General features: G+C 39.8%; 6 protein-coding genes across 7 annotated transcripts; 5 read left to right on the top strand and 1 right to left on the bottom strand.

The window, feature by feature from the left end:
- Positions 1-3,568: 3,568 nt before the first annotated feature.
- LOC6535033 (transmembrane protease serine 9) lies at positions 3,569-5,560 on the top strand. The gene is made up of 4 exons (XM_002095663.3): positions 3,569-3,714; positions 4,137-4,475; positions 4,938-5,233; positions 5,296-5,560. The coding sequence occupies exons 1-4, from the start codon at positions 3,648-3,650 to the stop codon at positions 5,449-5,451; spliced, it is 858 nt and encodes a 285-aa protein (XP_002095699.2). The 5' UTR covers positions 3,569-3,647; the 3' UTR covers positions 5,452-5,560.
- Positions 5,561-6,198: 638 nt separating this feature from the next.
- On the top strand, positions 6,199-7,594 carry LOC6535032 (splicing regulatory glutamine/lysine-rich protein 1). Its single transcript, XM_002095662.3, has 2 exons — positions 6,199-6,281; positions 6,341-7,594. Exons 1-2 carry the CDS (start codon positions 6,229-6,231, stop codon positions 7,365-7,367), a joined length of 1,080 nt encoding a protein of 359 aa, XP_002095698.3. The 5' UTR covers positions 6,199-6,228; the 3' UTR covers positions 7,368-7,594.
- A 154-nt stretch (positions 7,595-7,748) lies between these two features.
- On the top strand, positions 7,749-9,597 carry LOC6535031 (dysbindin protein homolog). Of its 2 annotated transcripts, XR_006245210.1 has the most exons (3): positions 7,749-8,777; positions 8,830-8,991; positions 9,514-9,597. XR_006245210.1 is itself a non-coding variant. In XM_043207080.1 (2 exons), the coding sequence occupies exons 1-2, from the start codon at positions 8,009-8,011 to the stop codon at positions 8,928-8,930; spliced, it is 870 nt and encodes a 289-aa protein (XP_043063015.1). In that variant the 5' UTR covers positions 7,749-8,008; the 3' UTR covers positions 8,931-9,038. The 2 variants fall into 2 exon arrangements, 1 of the variants encoding a protein (XP_043063015.1); XM_043207080.1 differs by lacking the exon at positions 9,514-9,597 and having other exon boundaries at positions 8,830-9,038.
- Positions 9,323-10,134, top strand: LOC6535030 (glutaredoxin-C3). Its single transcript, XM_002095660.4, has 4 exons — positions 9,323-9,419; positions 9,514-9,733; positions 9,789-9,893; positions 9,955-10,134. The coding sequence occupies exons 1-4, from the start codon at positions 9,400-9,402 to the stop codon at positions 10,048-10,050; spliced, it is 441 nt and encodes a 146-aa protein (XP_002095696.2). The 5' UTR covers positions 9,323-9,399; the 3' UTR covers positions 10,051-10,134.
- A 226-nt stretch (positions 10,135-10,360) lies between these two features.
- On the top strand, positions 10,361-11,040 carry LOC6539464 (biogenesis of lysosome-related organelles complex 1 subunit 3). The gene is made up of 3 exons (XM_002086319.3): positions 10,361-10,508; positions 10,566-10,701; positions 10,755-11,040. Exons 1-3 carry the CDS (start codon positions 10,443-10,445, stop codon positions 10,991-10,993), a joined length of 441 nt encoding a protein of 146 aa, XP_002086355.2. The 5' UTR covers positions 10,361-10,442; the 3' UTR covers positions 10,994-11,040.
- LOC6535028 (cell cycle checkpoint control protein RAD9A) lies at positions 10,991-12,903 on the bottom strand. The gene is made up of 4 exons (XM_002095658.4): positions 12,709-12,903; positions 12,427-12,653; positions 12,220-12,371; positions 10,991-11,994 (listed from the first exon to the last, which is right to left on the bottom strand). The coding sequence occupies exons 1-4, from the start codon at positions 12,740-12,742 to the stop codon at positions 11,037-11,039; spliced, it is 1,371 nt and encodes a 456-aa protein (XP_002095694.2). The 5' UTR covers positions 12,743-12,903; the 3' UTR covers positions 10,991-11,036.
- Positions 12,904-12,916: the final 13 nt, after the last annotated feature.

Raw genomic sequence — 12,916 nt, 5'->3', positions numbered from 1 at the left:
CCAAAAACAACGTAAGCTTAAGAAATAGTAATATTTTGATAAATTCAAATGCTAGCTTTCATAATTAAAATTTAAACATATCATACCAATTCCAAGAAGACAATATTTAAGTAGTTTTAAGACTACGAATTTGAACCAGTGGTTAGTTTTTTATCCAACTGAGATTTAGGCAGAGATTAAAGTCATTTCTACATATTGTAAACTACTGTTAGCATTTTTTTAAATGTACTTACATTCTTTAGAAAGCAGATTTCAAATAAAATTGAACACTCAACACACATAACTTTAATTTACTTACATTCTTTAGAAAGCAGATTTCAAATAAAATTGAACACTCAACACACATAACTTTAATAGTCTCTCTTGTCAGCAAAGGGATGTCTTCTGATGCCTTACAAATTATACAATTATTTTTCCCAGTCTAATAGTGCATATTTATTCTATACATTACCTGCGGGCTAACTTATTTTAAGCACAGAATATATTAACATTTGAACAACGCAGCAGTCATCACCATCCTCCTCTCCAATCTCAGACATATATCGGTCAAATGCCATCAAAAGAACTAAATGAAAACCTTTTAAACAATGAAAAACTGCCTAAATTAGCCAAGCATAAATTAAAACAGCCTTTACACCTGTAAGCAAAACTAAATAAACTATAAGGTAAAAATTCAAAATTTGACATAATTTACGCCTGCGCAACAAGGAATAGTGTAGGTCCTCGGCAACAAAACCAAATGCCAGGACTCTCATTGGTCGCCTGTGAAAAGGCTGCCGAGCGAAAGCCGAGCTGCGGTCGTTTGCATAACACGCATACGCCGCATAGGCCCAAAGGATAAAAGCTGCCGACAACGAGGGATGTTGCTTCCTTGTTGGCTTCCGCTCGGTTCGCGAAGGCACTGCGTTCGTGTTGCTTGGCAGCTGGTGCCAGGATCACAAGGATACAATGTCAGCGGCTGAACAAGCGTATTGCAGTTCCGGTGCGGCTCTCACATCGAGCAGACGTGTTGGCCTGCCTAGAGTAGAATTCCAACAGCTAGTGCATTGTGATTCCCAAAATAGTGTTAACCCTTTGGCTAAGTTTGGTTTTTTTATATAAGAGTTCCGCACGGACACTTATATAATTTTGATTGTTGCTCAGAAAGCCCTTACTATTTAACAGCTGGCTTTCGAGCAATAATTGAAACCAGATAAGTGATCCTTACAACATTGAAGATTTGACTGCGTTTCGTGTTGGTAAGTAAAAATGTTTTTTATTTTTAAAGGTCCTAGAAAATACACATTGAAAAGCTGATAACTTTAAATAAACGAATAAAATACTTTTTACAATGATCAATCGGTTTTGAGCGTTAGAAAATGTATATGTATTGTTTATCTATATTACATTATATATAATATATAATATTTATTATTAATACATAGATTTATACTACAATCATATAATCATCTTCTGAATCTTTATTAAAAAAGTTTGATCTTTGTACCTAAACTTTCATTTGGTTTTTACTATATAATCTGGTTAGTTGAAATGAAAGTATATATAAGTATACAACTGAAAGGCGAAAGATTGCCTAATAGTTAGAAGCACTTAATATACGAGTATGTTTGATATAAGATATAAACTGTTTATTATATACTTAGTTAAATTGAGATTCATTCGATAACAGGCAGTTCCACTTTATACTCTAAAGCATCCCCACTAAATGTTCTTTTTAGAACCCACAACCCATTCGAGACTCTCTCGAAAACTTGCAGTCAAACGGGTTCACTGCGCCCCAAAACATTTCCTATAGCTCCAAACACACCCGCATTAGCGACGTCCAAAGACTTCCCCCTTGCAATTAGTCACCACAGAGCAGCGTCGTTGAACTTCGTCAAAATGAAAACAAAAGTGTAGCGAAATAACAATATGACAATTGTCAAACATAAGTACTTCAAATCGAAGCGACCTTCACATTGAATGCGTCCAAGTTTCGCCTAAAGGCGGGTGTCAATGCGCTTGAAACTTGTTTCTGTGGAACCCCGCACTCGTGTTTGTTAATATTGTTTATATTTGGTATCGCAAGTCAACGGCAGACAATGGATAGTGTTTTTTATGGGCGACTTGGTTAGTGAATTAGCATTTAGTGCGAAACTGAGCTGCCGCGATCAATGAACTCGAATGGGATGGTATCTTGTTTTCGGTTAAGGAACCAAAGTCAAGAAATCAATTAGTATTCTTGCGCATTTGTGTGATCCACTGAACTGATTTGTCTGTTCTGAATAAGAATCGAGATTGTTGATAATGAATTATTTATGCCTCTGTCATACATCGTCTTAACTTTCAGTTTTAATTCCTGCTTTGCCAATTTTATATACCTAATATTTTTGGCATTATTGTTTTAAATGCGTCAGCGAATTGCACTTCCACCTGCATTTATCGCTCTGATATGTGAGGGATATGTAACAACCTTCCCATGTCGCCAATTGCATTGAGTGTGTGGGCCACGCGTTAATTTTAAGGGCAATGTTAATGTCAAGCGGCTAATATTACATTGATTGCGCCGACATTGAATTTCAATTAATTTTTGGTCCCATCGCCATATTCATATGCAACGCAGACATCCTAATTTGCATAACAGACCCGGGTACTACCAGGTCCAAACTGATGGAAATATGACGTCTAAGGTTAGCTGCATGTGAGAACTAATTGTGTCAAATGCAGGCAATGACGAACTGTAACGATTCCACGAATCTGCGAAGGTCTAGGAAACTTTATTTTTCATAAAAACACTATATATCGTCTCCAAAGAATACAAAAATAACATTCATCCCAAATCATTAAAACTGAATAAATAAAATATATATTTAAAGAGATTAAGAATTAAAGATCCCTATTACCTAAAGAGTGTTTTGTTTATCGTTTATTATACTTTCGGGAGGGGTATAAGAACTGGGCCAATAGTTACGCAATAACATTTAAGTTGATTAACAAGTCATAATATTTACTCCCTTTCGCAATTAACCAGGCAACAATTTCAATAACACCCCAAATACGTGTTAATCGCAGTAAAAATGAACTAAAATAAGGATAAAAGAGCAATAAACTGAGCGCCTCATCCCGTAGAGGTGGCATCGAAAATTTCAGCATAAATATTGTCACACCTTTTGCCGCGCACAATTCAATGCCATGAACTTCGCTGGGTCATAAAACGCAAAACATACACAACTTTATTTTCGGCCATTGTTTACTTTTGGGTTTGTTTTCGTTTGCGTTTTTCGACAGCTCCTTAATTCCCCGACCAGGCAATTGAAATGCCACAACGTGTGCACATGGCACCCATACCCACAATCCCACAATTCCACACAAAAACGGCTAAGACACAGGTGCTCGTAGTGCAGCGTGAAAAAAGCTCAGAGCTGAGGCAACAGGTGCTAAAGGCCCGACTGCGACTTCCGTTTGTTATCAGGCCAAGAGAGCGAGCTTTCCGGCTAATCCGCATAGAACTCCGGATGGCAGTGAAATAAGTCAGTGGAACGGAGAGGACGCCTAGACACCTATATATAAATTAATTGGCGCACAGAATTTTTGTGGCAGTTTCGTTTATGCTTGGGCCGTGTTTAACGGGTTTTTGGTGCTCAGAACTCTGATTGTGTACACAGAAAATGTTGAAAATCGTATTCGTAGTCGCGATTCTGTCGCTTGTGAAGTGTGGACAGTCCCAAATTGCTTGTGAGTTGCCTGAATAAATGTGATAGAACAGTAGTGAATGAAATGAAACTGATGTGCTGCATTAGATAGGATAGGAGTCCTTAAAACTGAAGGTTCCTCTGCACTATTCGACCTACTTTCTTGTGATAATATTTTATTCCAGTTCAAGTAAATTCTAATGGTCCAATGCTAAAAGATTATGCTTCATATTTTTATAATAGTTCCCTTTCAAAAAATATTGTTTGGATATTTTGGAACATAATAAAAATAAAACTATATTAATCGAAATATAAAATTTAATAAATGTCATTTCAACGTTAAATACAGTCATTCTGCTACCCAAATATTTACTGAATTAGAGTCAACTCGATCTAATAATTTTTGAAGTTGACATTCTTTATTATAAACTCAACCGAATTCAAATTCCACTGACCCCATGACAGTTACCAATCAGCCATGCTCGGTTCGAAATCCAAAAATCGTGGGAGGCAGTGAGGCGGAGCGCAACGAAATGCCCTTTATGGTCAGTCTGATGCGTCGAGGTGGTCACTTTTGCGGCGGCACTATCATCTCAGAGCGGTGGATCATCACGGCGGGACACTGCATCTGCAATGGGTTGCAGCAGTTCATGAAGCCAGCTCAAATCCAAGGAGTTCTGGGTCTGCACAGCATCAGGGAGTACCTCAACGGGATTGGCAACGGTCCGGATGCATTGAGGGTGGACTTCAAGAACATTGTGCCCCATCCGCAATACGACTGCAACGATGTGAAACACGATATAGGTATGTACATATGTGCTTTTATATTACCCTCCTTTATAACTTTATATTTAGAAAAATGCAAGTTCAATACTTTTCTATATGGTCTTTACAGAACTGAATAATAAACACATTTAAAAATGGACATTTTTCAATTAAAATTTTATATCAAATATAATGCCATTAAAATAGGTGAAGGTGAAGTTAGAAAGGTTTTTTTTTCAATATAGTTATAAAATAATGTGTTTTAGCAAAGAAGTAAAATGAAACTGCAATTGGTTATTATAAACCTAAAGGTTAACCTTTATACGAGCTGGATATTAACACATATAAAACATTGGAAATGCACAATAATAAATCAGAGTAGAATCTGAGTATAATTTTAGACCATCCAAGCATTTTTCATAAAATTGTTGTGAAAATAAATAATTACATATTTTTAGTAGTCCTCAAACTATTAAAAGTTCAAATCCTTTTTTTGTAAAGCCCTTCTGGAGCTGGTACAACCAATACGATTCTCATCACACATCCAGCCCAGTTGCGTAGGATCCGAAGAGGGGCACCGAAGTCTGGAGCAGGAGTACGGAACTGTTTCTGGTTGGGGCTGGACGCACGAGAACCAGGCGGAAAACGATCGCTCTGATGTTCTGCGCAAGGCCACCGTTAAGATATGGAACAACGAGGCATGCGAGAGGTCCTACAGATCCTTGGGAAAGAGCAATACCATCGGAGAGACGCAATTGTGCGCCGGTTATGAAAACGGTCAAATCGACTCGTGTTGGGTGAGTATTCACTTGGCTGATACGGCACCAATGTTATGCTCCGGGTTTACTTACCTTCACAGGCGGATTCTGGCGGTCCGCTGATGTCCAAGGAGCATTACCTCGTTGGCGTGGTGTCCACTGGGATCGGCTGTGCTCGTCCAGGTTTGCCCGGAATATATACGCGCGTCAGTAAATACGTATCTTGGATGCAGAAGGTGATAGCCGGCAGGAAATAGTTTTCCAAAAATCTTCAACATAAAGATTGTGATTCTCTTGTGATATTAGTCGTAGTCTATTATGTGATCCTTTTTAATAAACGTTACTTAAACCAATTTGAAATTTCAATTTTTTGTGTCCGGCCATTTTTTTAACTAATACCGATTATTGTGACAATCGTTGGTATTTCGTAGATGCGATTACTCTGAGAACATTTATCGAAAAGAATATCGCTAATTTACGTAAGCGCCAATATCTTTAAACTGTTTAGTTGCTGAATTCTTATTAAACCATTAAAAAATTGTGGAAAAGTTAAACAAATAAATTACGTTAAGGCTTGTTTAAACAACAAGAGTTGTTGTATCACATATCACATCAATCAATTATATATATATTAATAATTATAATTACTTAATGTCTGGCCTAAATAATTTTATTATTTAAAAAAATGTGTAACAATTTTATATATTCTTTATTAACGATGTTTCTCCTTCAACTTCTCGATCCAAAGTCCCTTCTTCTTGCTCCTCGATCACTTATCTACATTCGATATATCGATGATACTATCGTTCATTCTTAAATCTATTCAATTAATTCTATCGATATTTAGTTATTTAGTATTTACAATTATATACAGTTTACAAATGTTTGCTTATTTTCTACGAGTGTGCTACGTTCAATGTGCAATACTCGCCGATTGATACGATATTTTTCTTAATACTTAGTATTTAAAAAATATACTAAAAAGTAGCACTTATCGTCCACGGTATTTTTGGATTCTTAGGAATTGGTATTTAATGAAATGCCATAAACAAATGCCAAAAATGGATATGGACGCAGACCTAACAACGTAAATATCTATATTAAAAACAGATACATTTTTAATAAATTTGTATACTCCTTCTTTAGCAAGGCGATTGCCGAGCTGATGCGCGAGATCGAAGGCCCGAATTCTAGTGCCAGCAACCTAAAACAAACCGAACGCAAAGTTAATCCTCTGGGCAAACCAAACAAACGCTTTCTAGGTCGCACTATAAATACTGCGATTCGGCATAATGATAGGGAAATAGAGCGCACGCAGGCGAATTGCCGGCAGAAGCTGCAGGATCTAGATGATGTATACGAAAGGAGGAAGTCCAACTACTTCTACAGCCGCGATGCACCCAGAAACCGAAGTGCAGACAGAAGCAGAAGTTCCAGCAGAAGGCGTAGCAGAAGTCGCCACAAAAAATCCAAGAAGAAGCGCAGCCGAAGAAGAAGTAGCAGCAGCAGGAGTTCGAGCAGCAGCCGAAGCCGGCATAGTTCACATCGGCGGAAAAGGCACAAAACGAAGGCCAAAAAGCACAAAAAATCACAAAGAAGAGGAAGAAGTAGCCAAAGCAGAAGCGAATGCGATCGGGAAATACCGCCTAGCGAGTCGCTTCCTATACCCGCACCCTCAGATGTATTCCTTAAGCACTCCAAGCAAATGGCTCTCGCAGTGGCCATGGCCTATGGTCAATTACTCAACCCGAACAGCCAAGTGAAAGCCAACGAGTCTAGGGCACGCTCCTCCTCTCCTATAAGCGATATAGTCAGGGAACTGATGTCCGACGAAGAGGTGGACAAATCCGAGAAGGCCGAGGCCTTGTCCATTTCATCCACCGACGAAGAGCAAAATGTTCTCACCATTAAAGTAAGCTCGAATTCCGAGTCCGGTGGCAATTCCTCAAGCTCGGACTCAGACCTAGATTCAAAGAACAGCGCCGACAGCTGTATAACCCTAAAATCTGGTAATAATAGTGATATTGAAATAATTTCGTACCATGAAGAGCCTAAAAAGGCATCTGAAACTGAGCCTGCGTCTGAGCCTGAACATCTATCTCAATCGGATAACGCGAAGAAACAGGTGGCCGAATGTAAAGCTCTCACTACAGTGGACCTGACTGAGGATTAATTAGGTTAAATAATTATAATGATATAATGTGATAAAATTATACAAACATATTTTATAGTTAACAAACATAACAATAATATGAATATAGAAACCAATGGAGATTTTTACCCAACCTGAAAGAAGCCACTCGGTGTTCTAAAGAAAAAACATATCTAGTTTAGTGTTTTACAAATTGAGTTAAATAGTGAAATTAAATATATACCACCGAATAACTAGTCGAAGACCTACTGCGACTGTTTATTTCATCTACCTTTTTTTTTTTAATTCCTTTTTTATTCCTCTCGGGAACTTAGGGCTTCTACGAGAGCTTTTCCATCTAGAGCCGTTTTATGTTTAAACTTCTCGTATTAGTTTCAGTAATCGTTGTGTTTTTCGACCGATCTAGTTTTTTATTTTCTACCAATACAAGATTTAGAATGTTATTTATTTTTAGTTTTAAACCAGACCTCCTACCATAGTTGATAGTATGTTCCTTCTGTACAGTAACAAACTGTTGCTCTCTCTCTCTCTCTCTCACCGATTTTCTCTCAGCACCTGCCCGAACAGCTGATTCTTTATTTACCACTCAATTTTCGATGGAAAACGCCAGCGCGAAGACAATTGGAAATCGCTTAGTTAAATAAATAGAGATCCGTGGTCGCATGATGTTTGGGAACCTAAAAAAGAAGCTGAGCAGTGCGATTCAGGAGGGTCTTGTGATCTCGGAGAGTCTGCAACAGCAATATCGCCAGCGTGTCAGTTCCGGGAACTCGGGGAGCAGCCAAGCCAGTGGTTTTACGACCCCCACTTCGCCATTGGGCCTCAACGAGAGTTTGTCATCCAGCAGGAGCAGTAGTCTATCCCTTAGTGCTCCCTTTCAGCTAACCGATGGAGTGCCCAGCCATCTAAATGTGGCAGCGGGTTGCAGTTTGCTGGCCAAATATGAGGACGATTGGCAGCAGATCCATGGCGCCAACGAAGAGAACGCTGAGAAGGCTGCAAAGATTGCTTGCCAAATCTCCGGAATCCAAAACAAGGCCAGCCATCAGCGTAGGATCATTAGTGAGCTGAACAACAGTCTGGCGGGGATTCCCACGTTGATCGCTCAATTGCAGGCGAGCTCACAGGTCCTTAATTCCCTAGAGGAAATGGGTCAGCAATTAGAGGTTGAGTTGGAGAAGCTGGAAGATCTATGCGAGGAGTGCGAGCTACAAGAGTTCATCCTCGAGCAGCAGTTTCAGCTTTCCAGACACAAGCAAAAGAAACTAAACGAACTGGAGCAGTTTCGCCAGCAAATTGCCCAGAAACACCAATCCAAAATCAAAGATCAGGAGCAGACCCTACTGAAGCTACAGAGGGAACGACAGGCTGTCTTCGACGACGCCTTCCGAGAAGATATGGAGGAGTACAAACAGCACGGCCAGCTGACAAGTTAGTCTGATAACATAACATGACATGAGGAAGTTAATTATTTTATTTTTAGAAATTCAAACCACCAGCAACAAGTTGGCTCTGGAGGAAGTCGTCCTTGAAGCCAGCGAAGTGGAAACAAAGGATGCTTTGGAGCAATTTCTGAATGGTTAACTCCGTTGTTTGCTTATCTTGCAAAAGACTACAATTTGTGCCTTAAAGTGCAATAAGCAGTGTAATTATTAAAATATTTTTAATGGAACTCCTGGAAATTAACTTGAATTTTTCACGTTATTTTCTAACTGCATTTAATCTTTAAACTATAATATTAAAGGGAATCGGACATACTAGTGTTAATTATCTATGCCAAAGTATTTTAACATCTACACTTTGTTAAAGTAATTTACAAATTTCTGTACCATCTCGGATTATTATATTGTTAATAATGAAGTCAAAGTAAAAGCGATATTTCAAGAATACCCCTAGTTTTTACGAAATTCGTTGATGTGGCAGCGTCACTGAATGTTTTGACAGAGTTTAATAACTATTGTTTTTGCAATAGTCAATTTTGTCTTTTTATGTGCACATAACACTAGATACCATATACTTTGCATAAATACATGGAAATAATTAAGTATTCAACATGTTTATGATTACGAGATGGTAATTTCACAGCGTGGCAACTCCGACGAGAGCCACAACAGCTGATTGCTAATCAGTGATTAAAACTGAGTAAATTAGAGATAATTCTCCACAGCTTACACCTGTCGCAGCTTTTATTGCTCCCCGCATTGCCCCCCAAGTTTCCGTACCCATTCCTGGATTTCGAGCTTATGGGCGCAGTTGGATCCGCTTTGAGATCCCCAATAGTCGATATGTCTACCAAGCAGGCAAAGTTCGTTGAAAACACCATTGCCAGCAATAAAGTTGTAATATTCAGCAAGACCTACTGTCCCTACTGCACGATGGCCAAAGAAGTGAGTAACTAGACCTTGAAAAGTCACCAATCGTGCTCACATCTTTGCGTTTCAGCCCTTCAAAAAGCTCAATGTGGACGCCACCATAATAGAACTCGATGGAAATCCCGATGGCAACGAAATTCAGGCAGTTCTGGGCGAGATTACTGGTGCCAGAACGGTGGGTGCACTAAATATTTCATATTTTAAAGCTTGGTCATTATATCTTGATATTTTTGTAGGTTCCCCGCGTCTTTATCGATGGCAAATTCATTGGCGGTGGTACCGACATAAAAAGGATGTTTGAAACGGGAGCTCTGCAGAAATATTTCCAGTAAATAATGTTCCTTTTTATGTAAAAATGTTCGTGCACTCTTTTCTGATTAATCTTCAAAGTCCTAAATAAATTCTTTAAAAATGTATGGTTGCACTACTTAAAATATAATCTTCTTTTAAACTTTGGGAAAATTGCTTAATAGCGGTTGCACTTACGGGGTTGCCGCTCAAATTAGCACACACATCTCAGAAACGATTTTAAACGTGTGGGGAAATGAATTCATTGTTTCCTATTTTTATCGTTTAAATGTTACTATAATTAATTTTTGTGAGTGTAGTCCAACGGATCTGTTAACATATGTAGATGTGAGCAACAGCTTGCTGTTTTAACTGATCTGGCAGCACCGTAAGAGCTGTAAATAATAATTGTTTACAAAAGTATTTGATTAGCTATATGATGGCTGATTTGGTGAGCGGTGAAGCCTCTGAATCTGATGAGGAACTGCAGGACAAGAATAAGGTTATTGAGGATATTGTATATAATTAGCATTCCTATGATATAACCATTTTGTGACAGATTTTTGCTGCAGAAGTTTCGGGCGAAGCATCCGAAGAAGAGGATGATGAAGACATTTACGAGCAACGTCGAAGCAGCAACCAGGTCAACAGCACGGCCTCCATTTACCGGAATAATCTGCTCCAGCGGAAGCTAAGTAAGTCACCAATCCTGTGTCCACAAACATTGCAATGTAATGCTCTTTTCCAGTTGAAAACAACATTGCCATTTGGAGATCTCTTACCGCTTTCACACGCAGCTTTGTGTTGAATGCCTCAAAGCAGCTCGTAACCACTGATCAAATGCTTATCAAGTCCCAGCTTAGTCTTCAGTCGGCCCACACATCTCTCCAGCAGGCCCAGAAGAACGCGCAGGACCTGCAAACCAGGGTGGCTGCCGTGATTACCAGCAACTTCCTCCCGCACATAAACATTCATAAGGCAACCTGACATAGACATATGCTGTATTTGCTGATAAACGATCAAATCTAGGCTAATCCTCTGTATCGGAATTAGGCGCATAGCACTGAGTGTTGGGTGATGGCTCCCGCGGAACGTAGGTGCTCTGAAAGCACCGTGAGAAGATAGTTCGCACCTTGTTAGGGCGCTCAGGTGACTGCGGTATTGTTTCATCCTCATCGGAGGAGCTTTCTGGCGGTTTAGGTTGCTGAGAGTCGTCTGTGTTGATAAAGCAAACCTCTGTGCTGTTTGGTGGTCCTGAAGAGTGTGCTATGCTGGCCTCCAACGCAGCATCCGCGGCTGCTAACATAAGAGCCTCTTGTTCCGCCTCGTCTTCAATTAAAACAACGGTGTCTACCTCGGCAAGGATACGAGGCTGCTGGACAGATGGCGCCTCCGAGTCCCGGAATAGGAACAGGGGATTATCTAGGCTTGATTCTAATTGGGTCTCCTCCACTCGACGTTTCGGCTGCACTGCAGACGGTTCTGAAGAGCTGCCTTTGCGTTTGTTGGTTACATTCGGGCCCGGAGCGCTGCTCTTCCTCTTCGAAGCTGCCGCTCGTACGTCCTCATCCTGCACTGTCAGATCCTTTTGACAATACTCTTCCGAGAAGCTTATATCATCGGGGGATAGCGTGGACATTATCAGCAAGCATTCGATCTCGCCGTGCTTCTTAATTTTGAGCAGAAAAGGCATGCCTGCTTCGTCGAACTCCAGTATCAGCGAAGCATTTAAGCACTCGGCGAAGAGAAGAAATGCTCGGAATTCCTTAATGCAGAATGTAATGACCGTTTCCTTCGTTACCTGGTACTGCTCAAATTCACTGGGCTTAAGTTTCAGTTGCGTGCGCATGAACTTATCATTCACTCGGGCGCCTTCTATGTAGTTTTTGGCTACCACACTGCCCAAATTTGCTTCCAAAGTTAGTTCCTCCTCCGAGGAGTTAAAGTTGTTCGAGATATCTGTCAACAGCTTGTGATCGCCGCGGATTCTGAAAGGGCAGATAAGGTAATTATACGAAATTTCGCGATGCATGCTTTAAGTATTAGCTTATGACTTAGTTAAGGGAAGTTTTCGAAAAAAAAACATTATGCAAAAAGGCACACATCTGCGTAATATAACGAAACAAGGGGTCAATGTATATTAAGGAGATCGATTTTTAATAATTATGCCGAACACGATTAATCCAAAGTTCAATATCTAGAACCAAACTCACATATTCGGCATCTGATCGGTGTTTATGTTTGTGTTAATGTTCTGGTCGTCTATAATGGAAATGGTGGCCTCCTTCGTGGTCTCCAGCTTACAGCGGAGATTAACCTGCAGGTTAGTCTGGTTGTCCAGCAAGTTAAGTTCGCAGTACTCCACCTGGAACATATTCTTCTTCATAACTAATTCCAGTGTGGCGTACCTTTAAACTCACCTCATTCATGTTGCGGAACACGGCCAAACATCCCTTCATAGAGATCTTGCAGTAGAAATCTGAGTGCGGCGGCATGTCATACACTTCGAACATGGATCTTTTAAAAGATATGCTGCCCACTGCGGATTGGGTCGCATTTATGGCCCGCATTTGCAAGGATTGCTGGTCTATCTCGATGAACATTTCCTTGCCCACCTTGGACAGAGATTGTACGGCTTTGGCGATGACTAAAAAGGGAATTAAGTTAGTTACGAATAAGTTTTACAGCTTTTCATTTGGTACCCCTCGCATTGCTGCCCTCTAAAGTATATTTCATTGGCAGTATTTGCACTATATTTTTGGTTGCGAAATTCGCGCTGAATTTTGTAAACAAACAAATTAGAGTGATAGTAGTCGCACAACGAGTATGGGAAAATACCACTAAAGAGTTCGCTTACTATTACTTTATAATAGAGAAACTTTGTATTTTGGTATGGCACAAATGTGATTT

Source organism: Drosophila yakuba, chromosome 3L (assembly GCF_016746365.2).
Source record: "Drosophila yakuba strain Tai18E2 chromosome 3L, Prin_Dyak_Tai18E2_2.1, whole genome shotgun sequence".
Classification (NCBI taxonomy): domain Eukaryota; kingdom Metazoa; phylum Arthropoda; class Insecta; order Diptera; family Drosophilidae; genus Drosophila; species Drosophila yakuba.
The sequence above is the reverse complement of the archived record's forward strand: the minus strand, read 5'-3'. Positions and strand labels throughout refer to the sequence as shown.

Excerpts from the sequence above, each read along its gene's own strand:
- LOC6535033 (XM_002095663.3), top strand. The coding sequence starts at position 3,648 with ATGTTGAAAATCGTATTCGTAGTCGCGATTCTGTCGCTTGTGAAGTGT. Across the intron at positions 3,715-4,136 it reads TGGACAGTCCCAAATTGCTT|TTACCAATCAGCCATGCTCG; the intron begins GTGAGTTGCCTG and ends ACCCCATGACAG. Across the intron at positions 4,476-4,937 it reads CGATGTGAAACACGATATAG|CCCTTCTGGAGCTGGTACAA; the intron begins GTATGTACATAT and ends TTTTTTGTAAAG.
- LOC6535032 (XM_002095662.3), top strand. The coding sequence starts at position 6,229 with ATGAAATGCCATAAACAAATGCCAAAAATGGATATGGACGCAGACCTA. Across the intron at positions 6,282-6,340 it reads ATGGACGCAGACCTAACAAC|CAAGGCGATTGCCGAGCTGA; the intron begins GTAAATATCTAT and ends CTCCTTCTTTAG.
- LOC6535031 (XM_043207080.1), top strand. The coding sequence starts at position 8,009 with ATGATGTTTGGGAACCTAAAAAAGAAGCTGAGCAGTGCGATTCAGGAG. Across the intron at positions 8,778-8,829 it reads ACAGCACGGCCAGCTGACAA|AAATTCAAACCACCAGCAAC; the intron begins GTTAGTCTGATA and ends TTTTATTTTTAG.
- LOC6535030 (XM_002095660.4), top strand. The coding sequence starts at position 9,400 with ATGTTTATGATTACGAGATG. Across the intron at positions 9,420-9,513 it reads ATGTTTATGATTACGAGATG|CTTACACCTGTCGCAGCTTT; the intron begins GTAATTTCACAG and ends AATTCTCCACAG. Across the intron at positions 9,734-9,788 it reads ACTGCACGATGGCCAAAGAA|CCCTTCAAAAAGCTCAATGT; the intron begins GTGAGTAACTAG and ends TTTGCGTTTCAG.
- LOC6539464 (XM_002086319.3), top strand. The coding sequence starts at position 10,443 with ATGATGGCTGATTTGGTGAGCGGTGAAGCCTCTGAATCTGATGAGGAA. Across the intron at positions 10,509-10,565 it reads AACTGCAGGACAAGAATAAG|ATTTTTGCTGCAGAAGTTTC; the intron begins GTTATTGAGGAT and ends ATTTTGTGACAG. Across the intron at positions 10,702-10,754 it reads TCTGCTCCAGCGGAAGCTAA|TTGAAAACAACATTGCCATT; the intron begins GTAAGTCACCAA and ends GCTCTTTTCCAG.
- LOC6535028 (XM_002095658.4), bottom strand. The coding sequence starts at position 12,742 with ATGAAATATACTTTAGAGGGCAGCAATGCGAGGG. Across the intron at positions 12,372-12,426 it reads TGTTCCGCAACATGAATGAG|GTGGAGTACTGCGAACTTAA; the intron begins GTGAGTTTAAAG and ends AATATGTTCCAG. Across the intron at positions 11,995-12,219 it reads ACCGATCAGATGCCGAATAT|AATCCGCGGCGATCACAAGC; the intron begins GTGAGTTTGGTT and ends CTGCCCTTTCAG.